Source organism: Rhineura floridana, chromosome 8 (genome assembly GCF_030035675.1).
Source record: "Rhineura floridana isolate rRhiFlo1 chromosome 8, rRhiFlo1.hap2, whole genome shotgun sequence".
Classification (NCBI taxonomy): Eukaryota; Metazoa; Chordata; class Lepidosauria; order Squamata; family Rhineuridae; genus Rhineura; species Rhineura floridana.
This window is the reverse complement of record NC_084487.1, coordinates 109,472,458-109,497,963: the sequence shown is the minus strand read 5'-3', so window position 1 is coordinate 109,497,963 and position 25,506 is coordinate 109,472,458. Positions and strand designations below refer to the sequence as shown.

The following is a 25,506-nucleotide window of genomic DNA, read 5'->3' as shown; positions in this document are numbered from 1 at the left end:
TGATTTGATGTCACATTTTCCCTTAAGGGCCCCCACCCCGCAGTCCCTAACCATCCACACTGCACAGTCAAATGATGTGTAGCGGACCAAACACAGGTTTGATAGGATGAAGTCATTAACAGACTCACCCTGTGGGAAGGACAGGTGGTGTATGAGGCGAAATTCGCCAGGTGCCTTCTTGGGGACAAGGCCCAGTGGGGAAATTCTGAGTGAGGGGATGGGTGGTGCCGTAAAGGGGCCCAACACTCAGCCTGCCTTAACATCCTTCCCAATTTTTTCCCTCACAACCGCTTCCATGCCCACCACCGACTTAAGGTTGCGGGACATGAAAAGCCACCTGGGACCCGAATACGGGATCTGGAAACCCTCTTTAAAGCCTTCACGCAAAAACTGGGCGTCCTGGACTAGGGGGTAAAGACGGAGCAAGTGTTGGAGCTCAGCCAGTTTAACTGGACTGGGGCCCCTTTCCCTGAGCTGTGCCTGCAGCACCCAGCTTCCTTGGGCCAGCTGAATCCCTATTCCCACCTTTGAAGGGGCGGCCCCTGGGGCAGCTAGTGCAGGCATGGGGCCCCCCACATATCGCACATTCATGCCTGAACCTGCAGGGGCTACGACCGCAGTAGCTGCGGGAGCTGAACTCCCAGCAAAGCAGGCGGGGTTGAACCCCCTGCCCCGCAGGCCCGCGGGAAGGAACTGCTGACACTTGCCGTGCCAGGAGGTGGCCGCTGTCTGCTCTATCGCCGGGGGCAGGATCTTGGATATGTCTAGCAATAAGCAAACACCCACTCCCAGTCCATATGACACTCTAATGGAGAAGAGACTTAATAAAGCATTAATACTGGAGTGTTGCATTAAAAAAACCTGACCATGTTTCCTCAGGATATATTGTTGGGTTTGAATACAACTGAAAAAAAGTCTATTCTAAATCACAGTTTACATTGGCCCTGGGACTTTGCAGTTATATTAGTGAATTAACTGCACAGATCCAAGTAACAGCAGGGACAAGAAAAGGAACATTTTCTAGAAGTGCACTTACTTTTCTTTCATACGCTGATTGAGAACAAGGAGGTATTTTCCAAATAAACATATGCCAGAATATTTGTTTGTTGTAATTGATGTCAGTTTAAAACAAACAAACAGACCTCACTTCATACCAGTGTTACTGAATTCAGGAATGTTCAAGAGGGAATGTGGGAGAAGAAAATATTGAGATGTTGACAACAGTCCAGAAAAGTGTTTCAGGTTGCAGCCCCATAATTTAGTTGATAACCTGTTTTCTGTGTATTTTATTTTGGATAAATACTGATATTATTCTGTTGTGGTATCTGAGTTCAATACAATCCAAGTTAAAAATAAAGTTTAAATGTTTCATTTTCTCTCTCTAACTGGTGAAATTGGCCATGATAACTTCTTTCATGGTGTCTTTTTTGATGCTGTTTTCAGTTATGATTTGTCACATTTATGATTTTTTATGAAGCATAATTTGAGTGCAGTATGGTGAGGGGCTGTATGTATACTATAAATTGCCTGGATTGGCTTGTTTCCCCTCCCCCCTCAAATGGGCAGTCCTGCAATCTTAAACGTAAAGGCTTGTGAAAGAGAATTGTTCAGGGACACTGTCATAATGTATAAGCTTAGATTGAGGCCTGGAGCAGAAATAGCAGAGTCAAAGATCAGGAACAGGCTGAGTGCTCCCCCATCTCTTCCTTTTTGCCCCCCTCTTCATCAGTATTAATATGATGTCTTCATTGTGCTAATGGGGTTTAGTTTTAACCAGGATTGGCAAACCAGCTTCAAGCCCTAGTTAAAAGTGAAGCCAGGGTAGCCATGGTTAATACTATAGCACAGTTATCACAGCTAACACTGGGAAGAGGAAGGGGAAAAATTGCATCAGAGATGGTGGATGAGAGGGACTCCTGTATCTATATTATGTCTACACCAGACTTAAGAGCCAGTGCAAAAACAAAAATAAAAGCACAACCTGGGCTTATGGGAAGATAGGCATATGACTGGTCACTGTACCCTCACTTAGACTGGGTTAGCCACAAAAAGTGACCCTGTTGTTGTTGTTTAAAGCCCTAAGTAGTTGCATTTGAGAGCAGCACATAAATTAGCTTCTTGGATAAACCTGGGGACTGAGGAACCATGTACACCCCTCTGAGCTGCTTGGGGGAAAAGGTGAGATATAAATGCAATAAATGAATGAATTTTCTTAACAGGAGCAGATGTCTCAGGTATTAGATGCCATGTTTGAAAAGTTGGTTGAAGGAGGGGAGCATGTCATTGATCAAGGTGATGATGGTGACAACTTCTATGTTATTGATCGGTAAGTTATTAGGCTCCACTGTTTGAAGAGAATCCACAATGCGTTATTATTTTTATTTATTTTACAATTTATAAATGGCTTCATAGCCTGAAGCTATCAAAGTGGTGGACAAGATAAAAATGAGATAAAATGTTTAAAATGCAAGTTCTAAAACAATAAAAATATATCCTACAAGTTCTAAAAACAATAAAATCATATCAACAGATGTATGATTAATATTCTTTTTAATAGTCTTTTTAAAATGTGTTCAGTAGGCACCTCAGCGTCATGACACTAGGGACCTGTCTAATTTCAGCTAGTAAGTGATGCCAGGGGCTGGATCTGCAACACTAACCCTAGTTTCTAGTATAAACTAAACACACCTCTGGAGGATGTGGTATTCTCAGCAGTGCCCCATCTGAGGAGTGCAGTTGCCAGGCAAGGATATATGGGGTGAGTTGATCCCATATGTAATCTGATTCCAAGTTGTTAGGGCTTTAAATGCTAAAAGCAAAACTTTGAGCTGCACCCAGTAGCATATTGATAGCCTGTGCAGATCCCTCATCAGTGGTGTTATGTGGTGTTGATGGCATACTGCGGTCAACGACCTAGCTGCTGTACTCTGTGCCAGCTGCAGCTTCTAAGGTAAGCCCAAGAGAAGGCCCACATAGAGCGCATCACAGCGATGTAATCTTGTGGTGGTGGTGGTGGCTCTTGTTAGAATTTATTACCTGCCCTTCACCTAAAAGTCCCAGGGCTGGTTACAACAATTTTAAACACATAATTAAAAACAGTTAAAAACAACCTAAACAACATCACAGAAAATAGGGTGGGTCCTAAAAATATACATCATAGAATCATAGAATAGTAGAGTTGGAAGGGGCCTATAAGGCCATCAAGTCCAACCCCCTGCTCAATGCAGGAATCCAAATCAAAGCATTCCCGACAGATGGCTGTCCAGCTGCCTCTTGAATGCCTCCAGTGTTGGAGAGCCCACTACCTCTCTAGGTAATTGGTTCCATTGTCGTATGGCTTTAGCAGTTAGGAAGTTTTTCCTGATGTCCAGTCGAAATCTGGCTTCCTGCAACTTGAGCCCATTATTGCATGTCCTGCACTCTGGGATGATTGAGAAGAGATCCTGGCCCTCCTCTGTGTGACAACCTTTCATGTATTTGAAGAGTGCTATCATATCTCCCCTCAGTCTTCTCTTCTCCAGGCTAAACATGCCCAGTTCTTTCAGTCTCTCCTCATAGGGCTTTGTTTCTAGTCCCCTGATCATCCTTGTTGCCCTCCTCTGAACCTGTTCCAGTTTGTCTGCATCCTTCTTGAAGTGCGGAGACCAGAACTGGACGCAGTACTCAAGATGAGGCCTAACCAGTGGTGAATAGAGGGGAACTAATACTTCACGCGGTTTGGAAATATACTTCTGTTAATGCAGCCTAATATAGTGTTTGCCTTTTTTGCAGCCACATCACACTGTTGACTCATATTCAGCTTGTGATCAATGACAATTCCAAGATCCTTCTTACATGTCGTATGGCTGAGCCAAGTATCCCCCATCTTATAACTGTGCATTTGGTTTCTTTTTCCTAAGTGGAGAACTTTGCATTTATCCCTGTTGAATTTCATTCTGTTGTTTTCAGCCCAATGCTCCAGCCTATCAAGGTCCCTTTGAATTTTGTTTCTGTCTTCCACAGTATTAGCTGTACCCCCACAATTTTGTATCATCTGGAAATTTGATAAGCATGCTCTGTACCTCCTCATCCAAGTCATTAATAAAAATGCAGAAGAGCACTGGGCCCAGGACCAAGCCCTGTGATACCCCACTTGTTACTTCCACCCAGTTTGAGAAGGAACCATGGTTAAGCACTCTTTGAGTACGATTCTGGAGCCAACTGTGGATCCACCTGATAGTTGTTCCATCCAGCTTGCATTTAGCTAGCTTGCTAATCAGAATATCATGGGGCACTTTGTCAAAAGCTTTGCTGAAGTCGAGATATATTATGTCCACAGCATTCCCACAGTCTACCAGGGAGGTTACCTCAGGTGTCAAATGCCAGGGTAAAAATCTCAGGTGTCAAAGGCCAGGGTAAAAATGTGCATCATCAGCAATTTCCAGACACACCTTGGTGGGAAGAGATACAGGGCTCTAAGCACCTTTTTTATAAGACTGAGTGAAGGATATATGACATGTTTATGACACATTTACCCTGGGAATTTCCCACAATAAATTCCCATGTCTTGCTTGAGGCAGCCTTCAACTTCAGACAGAAGCCTCAAGGTCTTCCATATAAGGACATGTGTAGCCAGCAGAAGCTTTTATCAGTATGCTTACATAGTGGCTGCCAGCTCAGAAGGAAAAATAAAAAGTCATTCAGTTGAACTGAAGGGGGAATAAAAGTTAGAAGTGAGGCCTTTTGAAATCTAAAGCCTCTTGAAGCCCCTGTACATTACAGTATGGGGATGGGAAAAGGAATCAATCAATCCATATGGGCTGAGATCCTACAACACAGGTCAGCTCCCTCGTCAATTAAATCATGGATAAGTTAGGTCTTATTTCAAACTGGAATGGCTTTAATAGCAATGTCAGACTGGTAGGCTTGATAGTGGAAAAGCAGTCAGCTGCCTTTAATCTAATGGGAATGTGATGGAAACATCACCCCTCTGATGATTTGCTCCCCCTATTTGGCCGCACACCCCTCTGCCCTTAATCCACAGCAGTAGGTGCAGCATCTCCCTCATTGGCAGCCAATATACTACCAAGGCACATCCTGTTGCACCCAAACAAAACTACACAAACACAAAACACAATCTTTTATGCAATTCAAACCCACTCAATACTCCTCACCCAGAGGACTTTTTAAGCACATATACAGGGCCTTGCAAAAGTAATCAGACCCCTGACCAATGCTCTCATATTACTGAATTACAAATGGCGCATTGTAATGTCGTTCTGTATATTTTATTTTGGAACATTGAAACTCAAAATCTCCCTGTCGAAGGATCAGTCAGGCTGTGGATCTGAAGGAAAATGAAGACAAAAAGAGCATTCTACAGAAGTGAGAATGTAATGTAAATGCATAGATTAGGAAAAGGGTACAAAATAATATCCAAGTATTTGGGTATCCCAGTGAGCACAGCTGGATCAATAATCAGGAAGTGGAAGCTGCGTCCCACCACCCAGACACTGACAAGAAAAGGTCATTCCTCAAAACTCAGCACACAAACAAGAAGGAGACTTGTGAGAGAAGCCACAGAGAGGCCAACAATCACTTTAAAGGAGCTACAGAGTTCAGTGGCTGGGAGTGGAGTGCCCCAGTCAACCATATCAAGAGCTCTGCATAACACTGGCATATAATTAGCAAAGTCAATTTTCCAAGTATGGAACCTTCTGCAGCCAAAACAGCACCACCCATGCGCAACCCGGAGCTATCCACAAACTTGACAGAATCCCGGGGTTTGCAACAATACAAAAATATTTAAGAAAAAACCCTAAAAAGGTGGCACAGATCTTTAATTCTGATGATGTAGAATGCATTTTTATGCAAGCAATATAAACATTTGTTTTATTTTAATCTTCTACATGTTTCACACCCAATCTGTGTTCACTTTATATATCTTACAGAGGGACTTATGATATCTATGTGAGATGTGATGGTGTTGGAAGGTGTGTTGGCACATATGACAACCGTGGGAGTTTTGGTGAACTGGCTTTAATGTACAATACACCCAGAGCAGCTACAATCATTGCTACCTCTCCTGGTGCTGTGTGGGGTTTGGTAAGTTTATTACCTCTACACTGTCCTATCGATATTTTTTGAACAATATTTTTTTAAAAGATTGGAAGTATCCCTGCACACTCCAGTTTCCTCTGCTGTTGCCCACAGTATGGAGAAAATGGCATCCAACGGCTGTGGCCATAAAGGACAGCATCGAAAGGACCTGTAGTCGGGCTTCAACCTCATTAAAGAAATGTAATCCAGCAATTATATGTGTTGAGTTCTCAAATGTGCATAAGTTTGTATATAAAACAATATCTCTGAAGCAAAAGGCATGGTTTTCTTTAGATGATAAATGTATGTCATAAGAGACATATTTTACAAGAGGCATTGCTCTTGTGGGTGAGATATGACGGAATGCCTCTTTGAGATAGCACTTTCAGTTTTTATAAATACTTGTGTTATATAATATACTCACAGCCTCGTACCTGGTGTTGCTCAGGAATTCTAAGAAACCAGTTTTGGAATCAGTGGTTAAAATCAGTGCAGTTTTGAAAGGTTAGGTTGGCCATCTTGATTCAAAAAGGCATCCAATTGTATCCAAACTTAGACGAAATCCTGTTCCTTGATTTCATCAACTTAAGAGGTGTCCAAATGCATAGTGAACAGACAGACAAATATACAGTAGATATTTTAAAATTTGCTGCCCAATTAATTGTAAGTAACTTTAGGTAAATATTTTTCATTCATCTTTTTAATCAATTAAGTAATCAATTAAGTAATCAATTAATCATTCTTGTACATTCTTATCTGTGAGTTAAGTCTCAGTGAACTCAGGGCTTGCTTCTGAGTAGACATATTTAGGATTGAACTGTAAATGTTGCAGCCCAAATTGACAAGTTGTTGTATTATTTTAAATCTAAAGTTGTATTATTTTAAATCTGATAAGCAGATTTAAAAATCAAGTTGATTACATCCACATGACATATTTGTATTGCAGCCCAAATTCTTCATTATCAAGATTCATTTATGGACAATCAAATAATAAGCATGGATATAAACAACCTTCATGCACCCACACACAACTGCTATGCTTCTCAGTTTGTGGGAGCAGGGAAACAAGCCAGAAAGTTGAAGTTAACCATAGCCTCCCATTATGTCTGAACCATATGCTTAATGGCTTCCAAACAAATGAAATATGGTTAATCGCTTCTAATCAATCCAGAATATGAAGCCATGGGTTACAGTTTTGGGAACTGTAGTTTACCCCCACAAAGCTACAATTCCCAGCACCCTACACAAACTACAGTTCCCAAGATTCTTTGGGAAAAGCCATGACTGTTAAAGTGGTATACGAGCTGTGTAAATTTATGGTGTGGATATGGCCATAGTTTAAAGTTGGTTTCTATATCTTGGCTTGTTTAGAAGCCATCAACCATAGTGCCCAGTTCAAATGTAATGGGATGCTATAGTCAACCACGACTTCCTGGCTTGTTCTGCATTCGTGCAAAGGAGCAAACTGTGCGGATGCATGTAGCTCATTCATATCTTTGCCTTTTTAAGTGGAGGTTTGATCATCCAAATGTGCAGTGTGAAAGCACACACAAATGTTAATTTAGCTATTATGTGCAAATCATTGTACGTTACTATTTTAACCTGTCATTTTAATTTTTTTTTATAAGTTTTGTTTTTGTTTTTTAAAAGGACAGAGTAACATTTCGAAGAATTATTGTAAAAAACAATGCCAAAAAGAGAAGAATGTATGAAAATTTTATTGAGTCATTGCCCTTCCTTAAATCGTTAGAAGTAAGTTTACTTACTAGTATTTTTTTTGTAATTCTAACACAGTTATTTTCCTTCCCTTTGCTAAAAAAAATGTGCTTTTTGCAAACCCATTTTGGCGCAATATATTCAAACTCTGGAACAAAAATATCTAGTTAATATTTTAATGTAAATAAATCTATTTTACTATGTGGCATGTTTATATAGTCCAGTGGTCCTTCTTTATCTGGGACAGTTTCTGTTTTCAGATATTTGTTGGTTGCAAATCTCCATCCCTATTTTTGTTGTTTGTGGTGCCTTTTAAATGTTTTTGTTAGTGTATACATGTGTTCACTACAGTTGCTTTTCTTCAGGTTTCAGGCCCCTGCCCAAACACTCCGAAAGCTTATATCTCTAAGCCATGGGTGGGAAACCTCAGGCCTGGGAGCCAAATGTGGTCCCTCTACATGGCCTCTTCCCAGCCCACACACCCTCTCACCAGTCCATAGCCTTCACACCCCAAATGTTTTTGCCTGGCTGGAATTGTGATCATGCCTCTTGTTCATCTTGATGGAAGAGAAGATAAAAATGTTTTGATTTGTATTCATTCAGGAAGTGCAACCATTATGAGTTTAATTCCCAAGAGGAATTATTTGGTGAGATTGAACATTCTATTAATTTTTTTAAGGTAAAAACAGACAAACAAAACCCAGTTATGACTAGTTTACTAACACACTGCTTCAAAATCCAGTACAGGTGTCCATCACAGCATAAATGAAATTAGAGCAGAGGTAACCAACATTTTGCCCTCCAGATATTGTTGGACTACAACTCCCTTCATCCCTGACAATTGACCATGCTGTTTGGGGTGATAGGAGCTGTAGTCCAGTAACATCTGGAGGGCATCACATTGGCTACCCTTGAAATAGAGGATAGCAGTTGGAGAAAAGCCTTCAGCAATAAGAAATAGCAGAGGTGGGGTACCCTCAGGCATTGAGAGAAGCACACATTTCCCCATTGTTATATGTGAAATGTTGGAAGGCCTGCACGTATGTTAGCATAATTTGTCTTCCTTTCTGTAAAAGCTTTCAGAACGATTGAAAGTGGTGGATGTGATAGACACCAAAATATACAAAGATGGAGAACAAATCATTGCTCAGGTATGTGGTCTAGCTAGTTATTTGGTAAGTGTAATGACATGATCTGCAACCAGTTCATACATAAAATCGGATTGGATGGATAGCCTCAGGTATTGCAGTACCAATTTATCTAATATAAAGAGATGGGATGGAAAAATGACGGTATAATTTAAAAGACAGTTTGCATTGAAAACTGGAGTTTAGGAGATTAATTCAAAACATAATTTGAATGGCAATGAGTGAAGAAGTAAATAAATGATGTGGTTGGAGGTGTCCCTTTATCATATTGTATGAAACAATGTGATAAAGAACCTGCAGTCTTGCTGTTTTCTTTTTTAAAACATAGATGATGGGTTTCTGCAAAATCTGTTCCCCCAGATGAAGTTGCTTATAGAAAGCAGCAGTGTTAATGAGTTAAGCAGTGGCTAACACAAAGCTTCTAATTTGCACCTTCATATCCTTTCTAGCCTTTTATAGTACTTGAAATGATTAAGCCCTTTGCTTTAGCTGCTACTTCCTGAAAGAAGATTAGGCCCTGTCTCTGGGGTTACCAACCTGGTGCCCTTGAACATAATGACAGGAATAGCTTGCCCAGTGAGGCAAAGCTGCAATGCTAACTTCCTAGCAGTTGTGCTGTTGCTCCTTTCTGGAAAGGAGGAGGTTGGTGCAGTGGGGATGTATTAGCAGGAGCTTTGACTGGCTCTGCTGGTGTTTCCCTCCCCACGTCAGCCTCCTTGCCTTTTCTCATCCCAGTAAGTGGCAGTGACACATCTGCTGAAAGCTAGCATTGCAGCTCCACTTCACTGGATGAGCCACTTCTGCAGAATGACATCCTTGAGAATAACCCCTGGTGCCTGTGAAGCCTCTGAGTTCCTCCTACCTTCTGCTCACTGCCCCCTTCGTCCTGACAAAGGGATCAGGTTAAACAGAGTTCAAGGAGGTAATGGGAACATAAGAAGCTGCCTTACACTGGCAGACACACTTTCCACTTTTTTCAAGCCTCTGGCTGCATTACCCATTTGTCACACAAAAAAGGTAGTTTTTTCAATACCGGATTGTTCATGGTTGTCCTCAACATGCTGCTTTCAATCTAGATTGATCCTGCCATTCAGACAAGTAGGTGTATTTACTCGATACGTGTTTGAAAACTTTCCCCTTGATTAGATTACATGTTTGAAACCCCTCCTCTTGTGATCCGCCCCCTCCCCAGCAAGGTTTAGCATTATGGGAATGATCCTGCTTAAGCCTCAGCCTTAACATAAGAAGAGCCTTGCTGCATCAAGCCAAAAGGCCATCTAGTCTAACATTCGATTCCTACTGTGGCCTACCAGATGCCTAAGGGAAGCCCACAAACGGCATGAGCACAGTAACACTCCCCCACTCGTGCTACCCAGCAACTAGTTTTCAGAGGCATATAGCCTCTAATGAGCTGCTTTATTTTGCATGAACCATGGTTCTCAATAACATCTGAACTCAAGGAACTGTGGCTTGTTTTAGCTATTGCCAGTTATCAAACCAAAATATCAGATGGTTAGCTTAATGTCTGAACAAGGCTAGCTGCAACAGCTGCTCTCTATCACTGCTGTTGCCCTTGGAAAAGTAGTCTTTTTGGGGGGGGGGGTTCTGAACAGGATGGACAAAGTAAACTATCATTTTTCTTGGCATAGTCCTTGAGAAAAGTTAGCAAACAAACATGAAGAGAAGGTACTGCTGCTTTTCATTCTGTGCCTGTTTTATTTTGTATATCACCTGGGAGAATCTCACTGTTAGTGCATGGTTTATTTCCATCAGGTCTCAGAGATAACACTGTGAAGAAGAACCTTCCGGATTAGTTGCAGACAGCTGAAGCTCTGGCAAGCTGCTCTATCCCCTGCACCCCCCTTTCAGACACTGGCTGCGTCCATTTCCTACCTTTCCCCAAACTGATATTTAAAGATTGACTGAAGGAAATAACAACTGAATTACACATGTTGTATTCAACATTCACGGGAACAGACCCAGCATTAATTACTTTTGTTTTGATTATAAGGAAGTGGGAGCTGCTCAGTTGTTTATGAGAAAAGGAAAAGATAGTTTCACACTGTCCCACTGATCAATTTTTTTGGTTTTAGATTGCGCCTCTGCTTTTTCCTGCTTTTTTTTAAAGCAATAGAACTGCTAAATATCTCCTTTTGTTACTCTTTTTTTTTTTAACAGGGAGACATGGCTGACTGTTTCTTTATTGTTGAATCTGGAGAAGTGAAAATTACAATGAAAAGAAAGGTACAAAATGTATTAATGTAACACTGAAAAATCTTGAAGGTTTTCTGCTACTTTCCACGGTAAAGAACATGTACTGTATGCCACTGTAATGACATATTTTGTTTCTCACAGTGTATTGAATATTAGCTTGGCTACAAACCTTTATTTGGTAAATGCCTGGCTGTTTTCTTTTGCTTCCATACCTTTTAGGATAAACAGGATGTAGATGAAAATGAAGCGGTTGAAATTGCCCGATACACTAGAGGGCAGTATTTTGGTGAACTTGCTCTTGTAACTAACAAACCTCGTGCTGCCTCTGCATTCGCACTCGGAGCAGTCAAATGTTTAGGTAATACAAAGTTATTTTATTTGCCCATTTGCTTTATTTTATATAGTAAAGAGAATACTGCAATTTCTGTTGGCAGGCATAGATATTCTGTAAGTATACTCTTATACTATACATTCATTAGTAGCACTAAGTTCAATTAACATATTAGAACTTGTGCTTATGATACCAGATGATATTAGAAGAATTTCTTTATTAACAATATGGTGAACCCAGAGATATTTCAACCTTTTTCAATATGTTGCTCAAAAGCAGTATTGTGTTCATGTGTGGAAATTGTATTTATATATTTATTAATTACATTTGTTAGTTGCTTTTCTACACAAATATGCACACTCAAAGTGACATACAGTTAATAAAAATAAAAATTAAAAACAAAACAGTACATAGGTGATGAAGAAACCTTTCTTAGGAGCTGGAGCCAATGATTGTGGGAGCCAGAGAAAATATGTATATTCTAGAATAAAAACAGTCTTTTATTGTTCAGTTTTCACCATCGCTAGCTCAGATTACAGTTCCCAATCCTAGACAGGTCTGCTCAGAAGTGAGCCCCATTAGGTTTGATGGTGTTACTCTCAGATAAATATAGAGGTTTGGGGGATTTTTTTAGCACAACCAACCAATATAGCTGCTATTCTGAAAAGCAAGTGAAAATAATTCCTTTCGTTTTTTACTTTAGTGTGAGATACATATGTGCACTCACTCACTCACTCACTCACTCACGTTCTCTCTCTCTCTCTCTCTCTCTCTCTCTCTCACACACACACACACACACACACACACGGCTTTTTTTTGACAATACTCACCAGTACAGAGTACCAGCACCTCTTTTTTTGCTGCCCATGGCATCCATTTTCAGCTGGCACCCACAACACTTTTATCAATATATGAGTATGGCACCTCATTTTATTTTTTGCTAAGCCATATGACTAGGAAAAAAAATAAAATTGATAGTATTTTATTTTTATCAGATAAGGAAGAAACAAACAGGAAAGAAGTAGTTCTGATGAGTGGAAGAATAGGGCAGCTTTAGGAGGTGTTGGGGGCCACATAAAATGAGGTTGGTGGCCACTTTCAGCCCATGGGCCGCAAGTTGCCCAGTGTACATTAGAAAAAGCAGTGTAAACACCACCACCTGTATTTTACATCTTTGTTACTATTAATCCTGAAAGCTTGGGAGGGAGGGGAAAGGGTGGATCCAAAGATCTCTGCACCTAAAATGCTCTGAAGATGTACAGTGTTTTCTTAATTGTCACTCCTAATGCACTTGCTTCAGATGCTGCTCTAGAAGGTCTCCTGGCCTTGGGCAGAAGGTTTTTTGGGAATCATAGAGTGTATGCAGTGGGAAGAGGGCAAGTACCAGTAGGTGCATGCAAGGACACACATGGCTGTTTTAAATTCTGCCTGCTCTTTTTAGTTGTGCTGATTTTAAATATGGGTATTTTTAATCATCTTACTATTATCTTGACTTGCCAAAACAAATGTTGGACTTTTTCATTTTCTCTCTTTCAAATTTTAGTTATGGATGTACAGGCATTTGAAAGGCTTTTGGGACCTTGTATGGAAATAATGAAAAGGAACATTGCGAACTATGAAGAACAGCTAGTTGCTCTGTTTGGAACAAACATGGACATCTCTGATCCCAGTGCATGAAGTAGAATATGAAACAACAAGATCTGTTTATGAGAAATAGCACAGTAGTGGTTAGTCCACTGATAATGTGTCTATCTTCCTGTAGATGCTAAGCATTTCTCTGTGACTTTACGGGGGATTGAGTTTCTTTGATCCCCCCCCATTTTTATTTGCATTTTTGTATACAGTAGTTCAGATGTGTCAGTAAATGGTGTAGAGACATCATTCTGTTGGTCTTATCTTGAATAAGAGTTGAGCACACCAGTATCTCAACTACTAGGTAACAGTCCTGAAAATCAATCCCATAAGTCTTTTAGTTTTCAGTAGGAATTTACAACATTGTCTGCAGTTCTAGGGTTGTAATAATTTGGCACCTAAAAAAAAACAGGCCATGTCTTCTGTAATACAGTTGTTAACATTTTATTTAACGAAATCCAAAATTGCAATCCAAACTCTGTGTGCATACGGGGATGTCTTTTTATTTTATTTCTCTCCCCCTGGCCCGTGCCCCAGCCAGAAGTTTTGGCACTGTACAAAAGGCTTTTAGAAGGAGAACCCTGCTTCACCTAAACAGTACACAATGCTTTGGATTGCAGCACATACCTGCCTGTTAAATAATTAATGGTTTCTGTTAAATATCTGGGGGTAAAAAGAATAAATTAATGTCAGTGAGATATTTGTTGCTGACATACATTAAAGTCAGGGCTCCATATAGCAAATAAACGTGCTATATTGAAAATGTTAGTGCACCAGTGTTCACAAGTATCTAGTATAGAAGGCTACACAGTATACATTTGGCTTGTTGGGTCTCTGAATTGGCTTTATTTAAGGTGGTATTTATAACAGTGTTTACAAAAAGCCCACCAAACAACAAAGCATGGCCTTGTATTGTTGATAAATCTTATGACCTATGTCTGATTTTAGCTTTGTTATTTTTATTTTTAATTTCCACTTGCTTGTATAATAAGATGTCAGACCTTATTTAGGTTTGTATGAAAGATACTGTAACACCTTACAAAATGTGGAGGATTTGTATGTTATGTAATACAGCTATTTTTAGTTGTTGCACTTTGTATGTGTTGTCTCCATTACTTAGAGAAGTCAGATCTTAACTGATCAAAAGAATGAAAAAGGTAACTTTTATGTAATGAAAAATAATTTTGCATAGGTAATTGTCACATTCTACTTGTATATAATTTGAATAAGACATGGTCTTCAAAGCAGTCTTAATCCTGGTGTAATCTTGGATTAATTTCAAGGATTGCAGTTTCTCAGACTGACCCTCCAATTTGTTAAACTGAATTACTTGGATTTGGGGTGTCTGTATTCGACATAATTTTTCTACTCCTTTGTTTTTAATAGCGTGTTTATCCTCTGTTAAAGTATCTCCCCTTGCTTCGCATTCAGTGAACCTGGGCAGCACTACCCTATAAACTGGTTTTAGCTAAAGTAAATTGTGCCTTAGGCCACTGCAGCTACAGCCAGATCCAATTTTGCCATGCCTCTTACTGTTAGATATAACTGGCGTAGAGATGGGCTGGTTTTCAATCAGTTGAGTGATTCTAGTAGTCATACAACAGGGCCACAGAGAGTGTATGGAACGGTCTGCAAGGGCAGAGGGCAAGCACTACTAAACCTAATTTTTGCCCACTGTGGCCAGACTGTAATAATATAATTTAACTAGGTTAATTGAGAATAACAATGAAGAAAGAGAGCACCAATTTTAAAAAAGTGTTGTCTTCCCTGGGAAACATTCTGTCAATACAGGTGTCAGTACATGCTGTGGTCTTCTAAAGATCACTTTGCCTTCAAAATAAAATACAGTCTCAACCAATCTTGTAAACAAGCCCACCAAAATTATCTGCTAGGTGCTAGCAGAAAAGAGGTGGAGGGCTTGGACCCTCTTCCAGCAGCTCACTGCATTTCTATGTTGAACATGGAAATGGAGGCTTCCTTTCTCTGGCAGCACACTTGGTTTATAAGCTGGGTTCAGAAGAGGGAAAGAACCGCCCATCCTGACTCTGCCAATCTACTCCTTCAGCCTCGAATTCTGTGCACTCACCTGCATAGAGTTTCTTGTCACCTGTGGCTACCAGGCAAATGCTTAAATACAAGGCTGGTAACTCTGTTGAAACTCTATTTCATTTATCTTGGACTGAAGAGAGAGTATTAACTCACCAATGCATATGTATGTTAGTGTAACGATATAATGAATAGCTAGTGATTGGTTCAAATTATAACATAACTCAAGGAGGTTATTATACAACAATGTTACTAGTGTTGTATAATTTATATCATACACTGTGATATAAGTGATATGTTAACTTTTTACATAATCTTCCTGATAAAGTTCTTTTGTTATTTGATTTGAAAAAGTGGTTGTGTTATGTATCAGAGAGAAATGTCAGGCAGCAACCTCCATGACGTGGACCCAAAGAACTACACAACTAGTTTCACATGCTGTGTGTTCCTTGAATAGAAGTTGCCCATATCATGAAAAAGGGGCTTTCAAAAGCCTTTTGTGACAGAGTATGCCAGGTCCGTACTTCAAAGTAAACAAACAAACAAAAACCCACTCCTACAGCAGCTCTTGGGATCCTGGCCCCAACTTTTTAACTGATTACAGTTTAATATTATGCATTATTTGAGTTGTTTAGTGGGGGGAAACATTATGAATTACACACATGATAGTGACTTCCAATCAAAGCCTAAACAAATGCCAGTGTCAGTGTTGTATATCTGAAATTGTCTATACTTACATAAACACTGTAATTATTTGACACTCTAGATTTAACATTTTATGAACCACTACAAGTAGACTATGCACTATTATGCTCTAGGCTCTAGAGGAAGGGCGGGATATAAATTTAATAAATAAATTAATAAATAAACTGTCTGTAGAATTTCACCAGTTATAATGAATGTTGGGGCTGTAATGCACACATGCAGCCTTCCAGTAAATGTAAGCTGGTTTACTTCAGGGTTGCTTCTGCTGGTGAGAAGGTTTAAGAATCAAGCTGCCGGGATCTTATTTAGTCTTTCCCATTAGCAAGACAAGATCATCTGTTAAATATGACAGCAATCTGTAAGGAAAAAGATTTATGTGTACAATGAGTACAAAAGACTGCTTTGCAGGAGAGGGTGCGGAAGGTCCCTGCAGCTAGTACCTGTGAACTGTAATTTTGCACAGTGTGTGCTATAGATGATCAGTACAGCCAGCGTGGATAGTACCAGTGGTTTGTTAGGCAGGGGTCAGGGAAGTGGGCACTGGATGTCTCTTCCCGCCTTCCTGTGCTGTCAGAGTTGAGAGGGCTGATCAACTTTTGGGAGAACTCCACAAGCACTGATTGGATGTGTAGCCATCTGCTTGGCTGCTGGTTACTTGAGCTGAGGTAAAAAATGTGAATAGTTCAGCTGTGAGTGTAGAGGAGGGTATTGCACTAAAGATGTCTCACACTATGGTTTGGAGTATGGGTGCCAAAAATAGCATAAGCAGTGGGGCTTTGTAGCAACTCTAGACAGGAATGGGAGTGCTTATGGACCTTGTTATACCATAGATAGAATCAGGCCTGCCTTGCTTTGCCAGTGTGCATGCTTCACATCTTCCACCTCTTTCCCAGGTACAGCCAGTATAGTGTAGCAATTAGTATTAGTCTTCATCCAGGGAGAACTGAGTTAAATTTCTACCTAAGCCATGAAGAAATTACCATAAGATATTGTTGCAATAAATAAAAAAATGTACACACCTTGAGAAACATGAGTATAGGAAGAACCCACATGACAAATGTCCTGTGCCCAGGGATATCTTAATTTCATGTGGGAAGAGACTGTCGCATCAGGATCTGTTCTTTGTTTTGGGCCCATATAGACTTCTATATGTAACAAAGGAACACTTGTTTGTCTTTTTTAACTAAGATTCCTGTACACACATACTGAAAGTGTGTACATTCTGTATGCTTGAGGAATGGGATTGTGTATTATTCCAGCTGTGCTTAGCACACTTCCAGGGTCATGTTGTGGCCACATGTTGGATTAATGTTGACATAGAATCTACACTGATAGGCCGAATCTGCTCAATCTGGGATTAAATATCATATGGGTTAGAGTTGTCTAGATCTCATCAGTGGTGGCTGGTGCCCATTAGGACTGGTAGGATAGAAGGCAGGAAGGCCAGCAATAGATGAAACCAGTGACAGGCAGAGCCAACTAATTCTGGTTTTGATCCCATCCTCCTCCCTGCTGAGTTCTACAAAGACAACACTGAAACTGAGGAAGATGAGCTTATGGCCAGTGTGGCCCTCTAGACTGGGTTGTAAGTAAGAAGGCAAGGAGTTGCATGAAACAGACTGAGGTTGGTGGGGCAGTGCCCCATTTGCCCGAATGGACCAGCCGTCACTAGATCTCCCTGAAATATTAAGAGTTTAGAACCCATTGAACTGTGAAATGGGGGCACACATGAGTAGGACTAAGGGTTTAAACATTCCAAACGATGAAGAAAGATTTTAGTGAGGGGGCCATAGCTCAGTGGTGCAGCACATGCTTTGCATAAAGGTGGATCAATTGCTGGTATCCAGTTTTTTCCCCCCAAAAGGGGATTTCAAGCAGAAGAGCTGATTTCTCTACCTGAAACTTTAGAAAGCCTCTGCTCGAGTAGGTCATACTGAACTAGAGGGACTAATAGTCTAACTTAGCAGGTAGCTTCATGTGTCCTGATGTGAATGTTCTACAGTTGAGCCACTTCTCCCCAGAGAAATGAGCTGAAGTCTAAAGTAAGGACATCTTCCAACAGAATCACAACAACTTCCTATATGGGTTGGCTTTTAGTGGTCTGGATTGAGGTATCCACCAAAGAGGCTATGGAGGAAGTAACTGCTCTATTTTAAATTTAATGGGTGTTAGGAGTTGTTGCTTTTGATACATTTGTATGTTTTATTTTCGATGTTCTGAAAATATTGTAATCTGCCCTGTACCTTTTGGATAGAGCAGATTTTAAAAACAAACATTAAAATAAGGAATTATCCTTTATTTACCTTAAAGACATTTGTGTGCCATTCATCTTTCCTGAATGTTAGTGTTCTGTCTTTTTACTGAAGCCTCTTTTTTATGGTACCTACAAATTGTGAAGATTTACAATGTACAAAATTAATAAATAATTTTGAATATAGAATGTTTGTCATGAGTCTATGGATTGCATTGCCAAATCAGTTTAAGCATTTCATACATATGCTAGCAGCAGTCCTGGATCATTTGTGAAGTAATATCATAGTTTCCATGAAGTTTATTCCCATAAAGAGCACGCTATGATTTTGTATGTATGTATGAACAAAACACTAGCACTCCCTCTGCTGGACATGATTTGTTGATCTATTTTAATGTTTGAATCAGTGTCTTCAGTTCTGAAACTTCTTGAGGAAGGAGATCCCATACAGAATTTGTCTTACTAACTTAAATGAAACTTAAAAGCATGCTAAGGAATGTAATATAAAGCTGTGTTCAACATAGTCAGTTTATTTTAGATGCCTTGCAACTAGATTGATAAAGAAACCCAATATTAACATCCGTACCAATTCAGACAGCTAGCAAGAGAGCATAATGGCCATGGTAGTTAACTCCCAAATTGTTATATTAGTAAGGGCCCCTTCTCATGTTGCCTCAGAGATGTGGTAACCATTTCTGTGACAAGATGCCATGTTGCTAAAGTAATGTCTGTATATTGGAACCAGTTGTGGGGCCAGTCGTGTGGGTCTTTCCCATTTGATCATGGTTTTCCTTTCCAGCCAAGTGATATGGGAAAGGCCCACAAGACTGGACATGTGCAGGTGGTTTCAATATACAATTAATGCAGCTCTCAATTATGGAAGAGAATGACTGGTAATCACACTGGAGACTGTCTAATGAATGTGAGCAACATTTCTTTATCTTAGTACTTAGAATACTTAGAAACAGTTAATGAAGCCAATTCATTGACAAGTATAACAAATTGCTACAATAAAAAACAAATGACCCAACCACAAACCACTGTTGGTTATCCTTGGAACTGAGTCTGTTGGCTGTTGAATAGCAGTTTGTCACTTTTTGATATAGTTTCTTTCTTCAAGTCTCTTGAGCTCCTGGTGTTTTTTTTAATCTACCCTTCCCCAACCTTTTTAATTGTAATTTTATATTTATGGTTTTTGATGTGTTTTACCTCTGATCATTTTACTGGCATGCGACTTAAAGATCTTTTAAACAAATACTTCAACAAATAGAATTTGAGGAATCTTAAACTCTAGTATTATCTGTGAATTTCTCCATACCACTTAGTTTTGAGACCCTCACCATATCCTTCATTAAATGTCTGTTTTTCTGCACCAAAAGTCTCAAAACCTTTAGCTTTTCCTTATAGGCAAGGTGTTATAGCCCTCTGATAATTTTGGTTGCCCTTTTCTGCATCTTTTCCAGCTCTATAATATCCTTTTTGAGATGGAACAACCAGAATGACACACAGTATTCCAAATGTGGCCACACCATAAAAATATATAATAACATGATCTGGCAGTTTTTTATTTTCTGTTCATGGACTTTGTCTTTCTCATTGCTGCTGCTCTCTGAGTGGATGTCCTCATTGAGCTATCCGTCATAATTCCATTTATCTTTTTTCTGATTAATTACACTTCAGATTCCATCAGTGTATATGTGGTTAGAATTTTTCTATGCCAATATGCAGTGATTTACATTTATTGAATCTTTTTTTGCAGATTTGTTACCCATTCGCCTAATTTGCAAATATATATATTAGGGTTGCCAGGCCAAAACCCCCAAATCCTGATATTTCAGGGGTGGGCTCTAGTGATGTCATGGGGGGGGTAGTGACGTCATTAAGCATGATACATTAAGCATACCACTCAAACAAAAATAATTCTCTGACTAGAAAATAAGATAGGAATCTTAGCTAAATGAGGGCGTTGGTGATGGGATCATTCCTTCTCACCTGCTTAGTGAGCTTGGCTAGGGAACATTTAATCTAGCCTACTTGCTTCTGGCCTCAGGTCAGGCCAGTCACTAGAAGGCCATTGTAGGAAGAAGGGAGCCTAGTGTTGTGGAGATGTTAGATGGGAGCACTCAGGAGTAAAGATGGATGCCCCTGAAGGCTGCAGTTCTAAACACCCTTACTAAGGGACTAAGCCCCATAGAACTCAACAGGACTTGCTTCTGAGTAGATATGTTTAGAATTATGCTGTTGGTAAGGCTTCACTAGGGATCCTCTGCAAAGATATCCATATCGAACCAGGCTTGTCAACCCCCTGCCTGGAATACCCTGCCACTGCCTTTGAATGTGGCTTCTTACCGACTTGACTCTTCACTGCAGAGAGAGGTTTGAGAAATGAGTAAGAATGAAGAAGATTCTCTACTCTTTCCTGCCTACCCTGTGGGCTGCTATAAACTCACTTTGACAGCCAACCCAATTCCAGTGAGTAATAATTGACAGAGAGAAAACACATGGTTTGGTCTACCTTCACAGGCAGTAGACTGGGAACAACAGCAATTGAAGCCACACTTCCCAGAATGTGAATTCTTTTTTATCAGTACTGGGCAAGAAACAAACCGTCATGCAAACAACAAGGTGCATCATCAGTGGGCTTAAGGGGGTTCAACTAAGAGCATGGAACCACTGTTGCTTCTATGGATGTAAGGGAGTGAGGTCAGAGGTAAAATGCATATAGAAACAGAAAAACAATAGTGATGATTTCCTAAATGCAATACCATACCAATCATAACAAGATTCCTATGAGTAAGGCAGAAAACTCAGCATCCCACACACAGCCAGAATTCCTAACCAAAAACCAAAACTTAAAACAACCTAGCAGCCAGTCAGCCAAGGTCACAGAAATTCCCATGCAAGCACAACCTGACCTGGGGTCTGCAGTTAGTGCAGAATGCTGCAGCCAGCATGAGACCCCATCAGTTCATAATACCTCTGCTCTGAAATCTGCACTGGTTGTCGATTTGCTACCAGGCCAAGTTCAAGGAGTGCTTTCCATGTTATGGGTGCCTCATGGTACTTGTTCTGCTCTTGTAAGAAATCAAACCTTTAGTATGGCAGCACCTACACTTTGGAATTCCATGCCTATTTACATTAGTAAGGTGCCTTCATTGTACTTTTTTGGCACCTGCTAAAAACACTTTGTTTAGGCAAGTCTACCGAGGCACGAGAAGCTATTACGGTTTTTATCTGTTTTTAACTCATTGTTGGTTTTATTATTTTGAATGTTTTTAATATTTGTTTTTAACTGTTATTGCCAGTCATTTTATTGTTTTAATTAGTTCTGTAAACCGCTTTGAGGTTTTTTACATAAATAAAATAAAAAATGTAAATGTACTGCCTTCAAGTTGATTCCAACTTATGGCGACACTATGAATAGGGTTTTCATGAGAGGCAGTGACTGGCCCTAGGTCACCCAGTGAGCTTCATGGCTATGTGGGGATTCGAACCCTGGTCTCCCAGGTCATAGTCCAACACCTTAACCATAACATCTTAACCACTACAATAAAATAAAATACATAAATAAAATAAAATACATAAATAAATTTTGAGCCATTATGGTCCTTGGGTCTCTTTCCTCTTTTAGGAACAAAGGAATCTGCCTTATACCAACTCAGGCCATTTGGTACCCTCTAGCTCAGTACTGTTGACATGGACTAGCATTGGCTCTCCAGGATTCCAGACAATAGTCTTTTCCAGAGATTGGATTTTAGACCTTTGCATGCAAAGCATGTGCTCTACCACTGAGCTACAGTCCTTCTCCTGTTTAAAAAAGTATCTTTTAAAATTGTTCTTTTCAATTCACTAATGAGTGCACAGCATACCTAGGGCAGATCCACATAATACCTTTAAAGCACATGAATCCTATCACAGAATCCTGGGAATTGTAGTTTGTTAAGGGGGAAGCTACACTTCCCAGGGTTCTTTAGAGGAAGTCATGCACTTTATATGTGGGTTGGATGTGCTTTGAATGTATTATGTGGATCTGCACTACTTCATCAACTTTGCCTGCATATAGATCATTTTAATTAAATTTTAAAATGGAAATACGATACAAAGTTTACTAGGTAACCATGGGCTATGCACCATCTCTCAGCCTAATCTGCCCCTCAGGGTGAAAACAACAGAGGGGGACCATGACTACCCCAAGGTGCAATCCTATGCATGTTTCCTCAGAAGCAACTCCCAATGTATTCAATGGGGCTTACTGAGACAGGGAAGTATACACAGGACTGCAATTCAGTGATAAGGAACGTCACTCACTCAATCCAAAATTGGGTGAAAACAACAGAGGGGGACCACGACCACCCCGAGGAAGAAGGGCATACTTAAATGTAGAAGAAATGTAGAGAGGGCTTACCATTGCCTTTCTGTGAGGCTGTGAGAGGGAGAGACTGGTCCAAGGTCACCCAGTGAGCTTCATGGCTGTGTGGGGATTCGAACCCCGGTTTCCCAGGTCGTAGTCCGACACCTTAGCCACTACACCACACTAGCTCTCAAGCATGAATATAAAGTAAGTCCTACTGAATTCAGTGGGGTTTAGCTCCCAGAAAGGTGGGATTAGCATTGCAGCTTTACTCTCAGAAAAGTGAGTATAAGATTAAAGCTTCATATTGGGAAGGTTTTCAAAACGGGCTATGAATTAGACAAACTGCTCTCTTCAACAGTGCAAGAAAATTTAAACTTGCTTAACTCCTTATAATTAGAAAAGTATAAGACATTGTAATGGCATCATAAGCTGCAGCATGTACACTTTTACAAAATTCTGTTCAAAAATTATTTGAAAGACAAAATGTGTAACAGTGTAATATACTATATGTAATTTAAAAAATCCTGCATGTACACTTTTATTACATCATAACTGAAATTGTTTACTGTGCATGTGTACCAAGATCCTGCTGTGATCTTCTGTTCTAGATCTGAACAGAGAAAGTACTCTTGATGCTGCTGAAAGCTATAAATTTACTGAATTCCTTATGTGCAGACAATCAGGAAAAGCAAACTTTTCCAAATTTTCAATGGGTTTTAGCTATTGTCTGGAGGTCAACAAATCCCTTGTCACTCACAACCCTGACTTCACTTAAGAACATAAGAACATAAGAAGAGCCTGCTGGATCAGGCCAGTGGCCCATCTAGTCCAGCATCCTGTTCTCACAGTGGCCAACCAGGTGCCTGGGGGAAGCCCGGAAGCAGGACCCAAGTGCAAGAGCACTCTCCCCTCCTGAGGCTTCCGGCAACTGGTTTTCAGAAGCATGCTGCCTCTGACTAGGGTGGCAGAGCACAGCCATCATGGCTAGTAGTCATTGATAGCCCTGTCCTCCATGAATTTGTCTAATCTTCTTTTAAAGCCATCCAAGCTGGTGGCCATTACTGCATCTTGTGGGAGCAAATTCCATAGTTTAACTATGCGCTGAGTAAAGAAGTACTTCCTTTTGTCTGTCCTGAATCTTCCAACATTCAGCTTCTTTGAATGTCCACGAGTTCTAGTATTATGAGAGATGGAGAAGAACTTTTCTCTATCCACTTTTTCAATGCCATGCATAATTCTATACACTTCTATCATGTCTCCTCTGACCCGCCTTTTCTCTAAACTAAAAAGCCCCAAATGCTGCAACCTTTCTTCGTAAGGGAGTCGCTCCATCCCCTTGATCATTCTGGTTGCCCTCTTCTGAACCTTTTCCAACTCTATAATATCCTTTTTGAGATGAGGCGACACAGTATTCCAAATGCGGCCACACCATAGATTTATACAACGGCATGATGATATTGGCCGTTTTATTTTCAATACCTTTCCTAATTATCGCTAGCATGGAATTTGCCTTTTTCACAGCTGCCGCACACTGGGTCGACATTTTCATCATGCTGTCCACTACAACCCCGAGGTCTCTCTCTTGGTCGGTCACTGCCAGTTCAGACCCCATGAACGTATATGTGAAATTCAGATTTTTTGCTCCAATATGCATAATTTTACACTTGTTTATATTGAATTGCATTTGCCATTTTTCCGCCCATTCACTCAGTTTGGAGAGGTCTTTTTGGAGCTCTTCGCAATCCCTTTTTGTTTTAACAACCCTGAACAATTCAGTGTCGTCAGCAAACTTGGCCACTTCACTGCTCACTCCTAATTCTAGGTCATTAATGAACAAGTTGAAAAGTACAGGTCCCAATACCGATCCTTGAGGGACTCCACTTTCTACAGCCCTCCATTGGGAGAACTGTCCGTTTATTCCTACTCTCTGCTTTCTGCTTCTTAACCAATTCCTTATCCACAAGAGGACCTCTCCTCTTATTCCATGACTGCTAAGCTTCCTCAGAAGTCTTTGGTGAGGTACCTTGTCAAACGCTTTTTGAAAGTCTAAGTACACTATGTCCACTGGATCACCTCTATCTATATGCTTGTTGACACTCGCAGAGAATTCTAATAGGTTACTGAGACAGGACTTTCCCTTGCAGAAGCCATGCTTGCTCTGCTTCAGCAAAGCTTGTTCTTCTATGTGCTTAGTTAATCTAGCTTTAATAATACTTTCTACCAGTTTTCCAGGGACAGAAGTTAAGCTAACTGGTCTGTAATTTCCTGGATCCCCTCTGGATCCCTTTTTGAATATTGGCATTACATTTGCCACTTTCCAGTCCTCGGGCACGGAGGAGGACCCGAGGGACAAGTTACATATTTTAGTTAGCAGATCAGCAATTTCACATTTGAGTTCTTTGAGAACTCTTGGGTGGATGCCATCTGGGCCTGGTGATTTGTCAGTTTTTATATTGTCCATTAAGCCTAGAACTTCCTCTCTCATTACCACTATTTGTCTCAGTTCCTCAGAATCCCTTCCTGCAAATGTTAGTTCAGGTTCATGGATCTGCGCTATATCTTCCACTGTGAAGACAGATGCAAAGAATTGGCTAAAAACCTGAAAGGGCAGGGATTAGAGCAGCTAGTACTAACAGAAGTTGCGGGGTGTGTGTGATATTTTCATGTATATCTCTGGAATCAGACCACCTAGGAACTTAGTGTTTTGTTTTTCAAAATGAAAGCTAAGAGTTTGGAGATTGAGGTGACTCATCCGGAGAGGACCCCAAAAACCGGATTCTCTGGGCAAAAATGGAGACCTGGCAATCCTCAATTTCTGTTCTTGTCATTTAGTTCTTCAGATGTCCTCCCTTGAAAAAGTGGCCTAGGAGTGGATGTCTTAACATCAGCGAAGGTCAATGCAAATAATGTGTTCTATTTAGTCTCTTTATCTGTCATTTATAATTTCACATCTTTGTTGCCTCTTCTGTTGGTTTCCCGCTGGTGGTGTATTTAAACAAGGTTTTACTGGAACACTTTTGTACTGTGCTGT

The 25,506-nt window shown here is 40.3% G+C and overlaps 1 protein-coding gene across 2 annotated transcripts in view; it reads left to right on the top strand.

The window, feature by feature from the left end:
* Positions 1–25,506, top strand: part of PRKAR2B (protein kinase cAMP-dependent type II regulatory subunit beta) — a 128,711-nt gene that overhangs the window by 76,871 nt on the left and 26,334 nt on the right. The window contains exons 5-11 of one of the 2 annotated variants that reach the window (XM_061640377.1): positions 2,220–2,326; positions 5,931–6,084; positions 7,729–7,830; positions 8,871–8,945; positions 11,121–11,186; positions 11,376–11,514; positions 13,031–18,242. In XM_061640377.1, the coding sequence (XP_061496361.1) occupies positions 2,220–2,326; positions 5,931–6,084; positions 7,729–7,830; positions 8,871–8,945; positions 11,121–11,186; positions 11,376–11,514; positions 13,031–13,164 (777 nt within the window). In that variant the 3' untranslated portion in view covers positions 13,165–18,242. Of the gene's footprint in view, positions 1–2,219; positions 2,327–5,930; positions 6,085–7,728; positions 7,831–8,870; positions 8,946–11,120; positions 11,188–11,375; positions 11,515–13,030; positions 18,243–25,506 lie in introns of those variants that run through there. The other variant, XM_061640376.1, reaches the window with a different exon arrangement.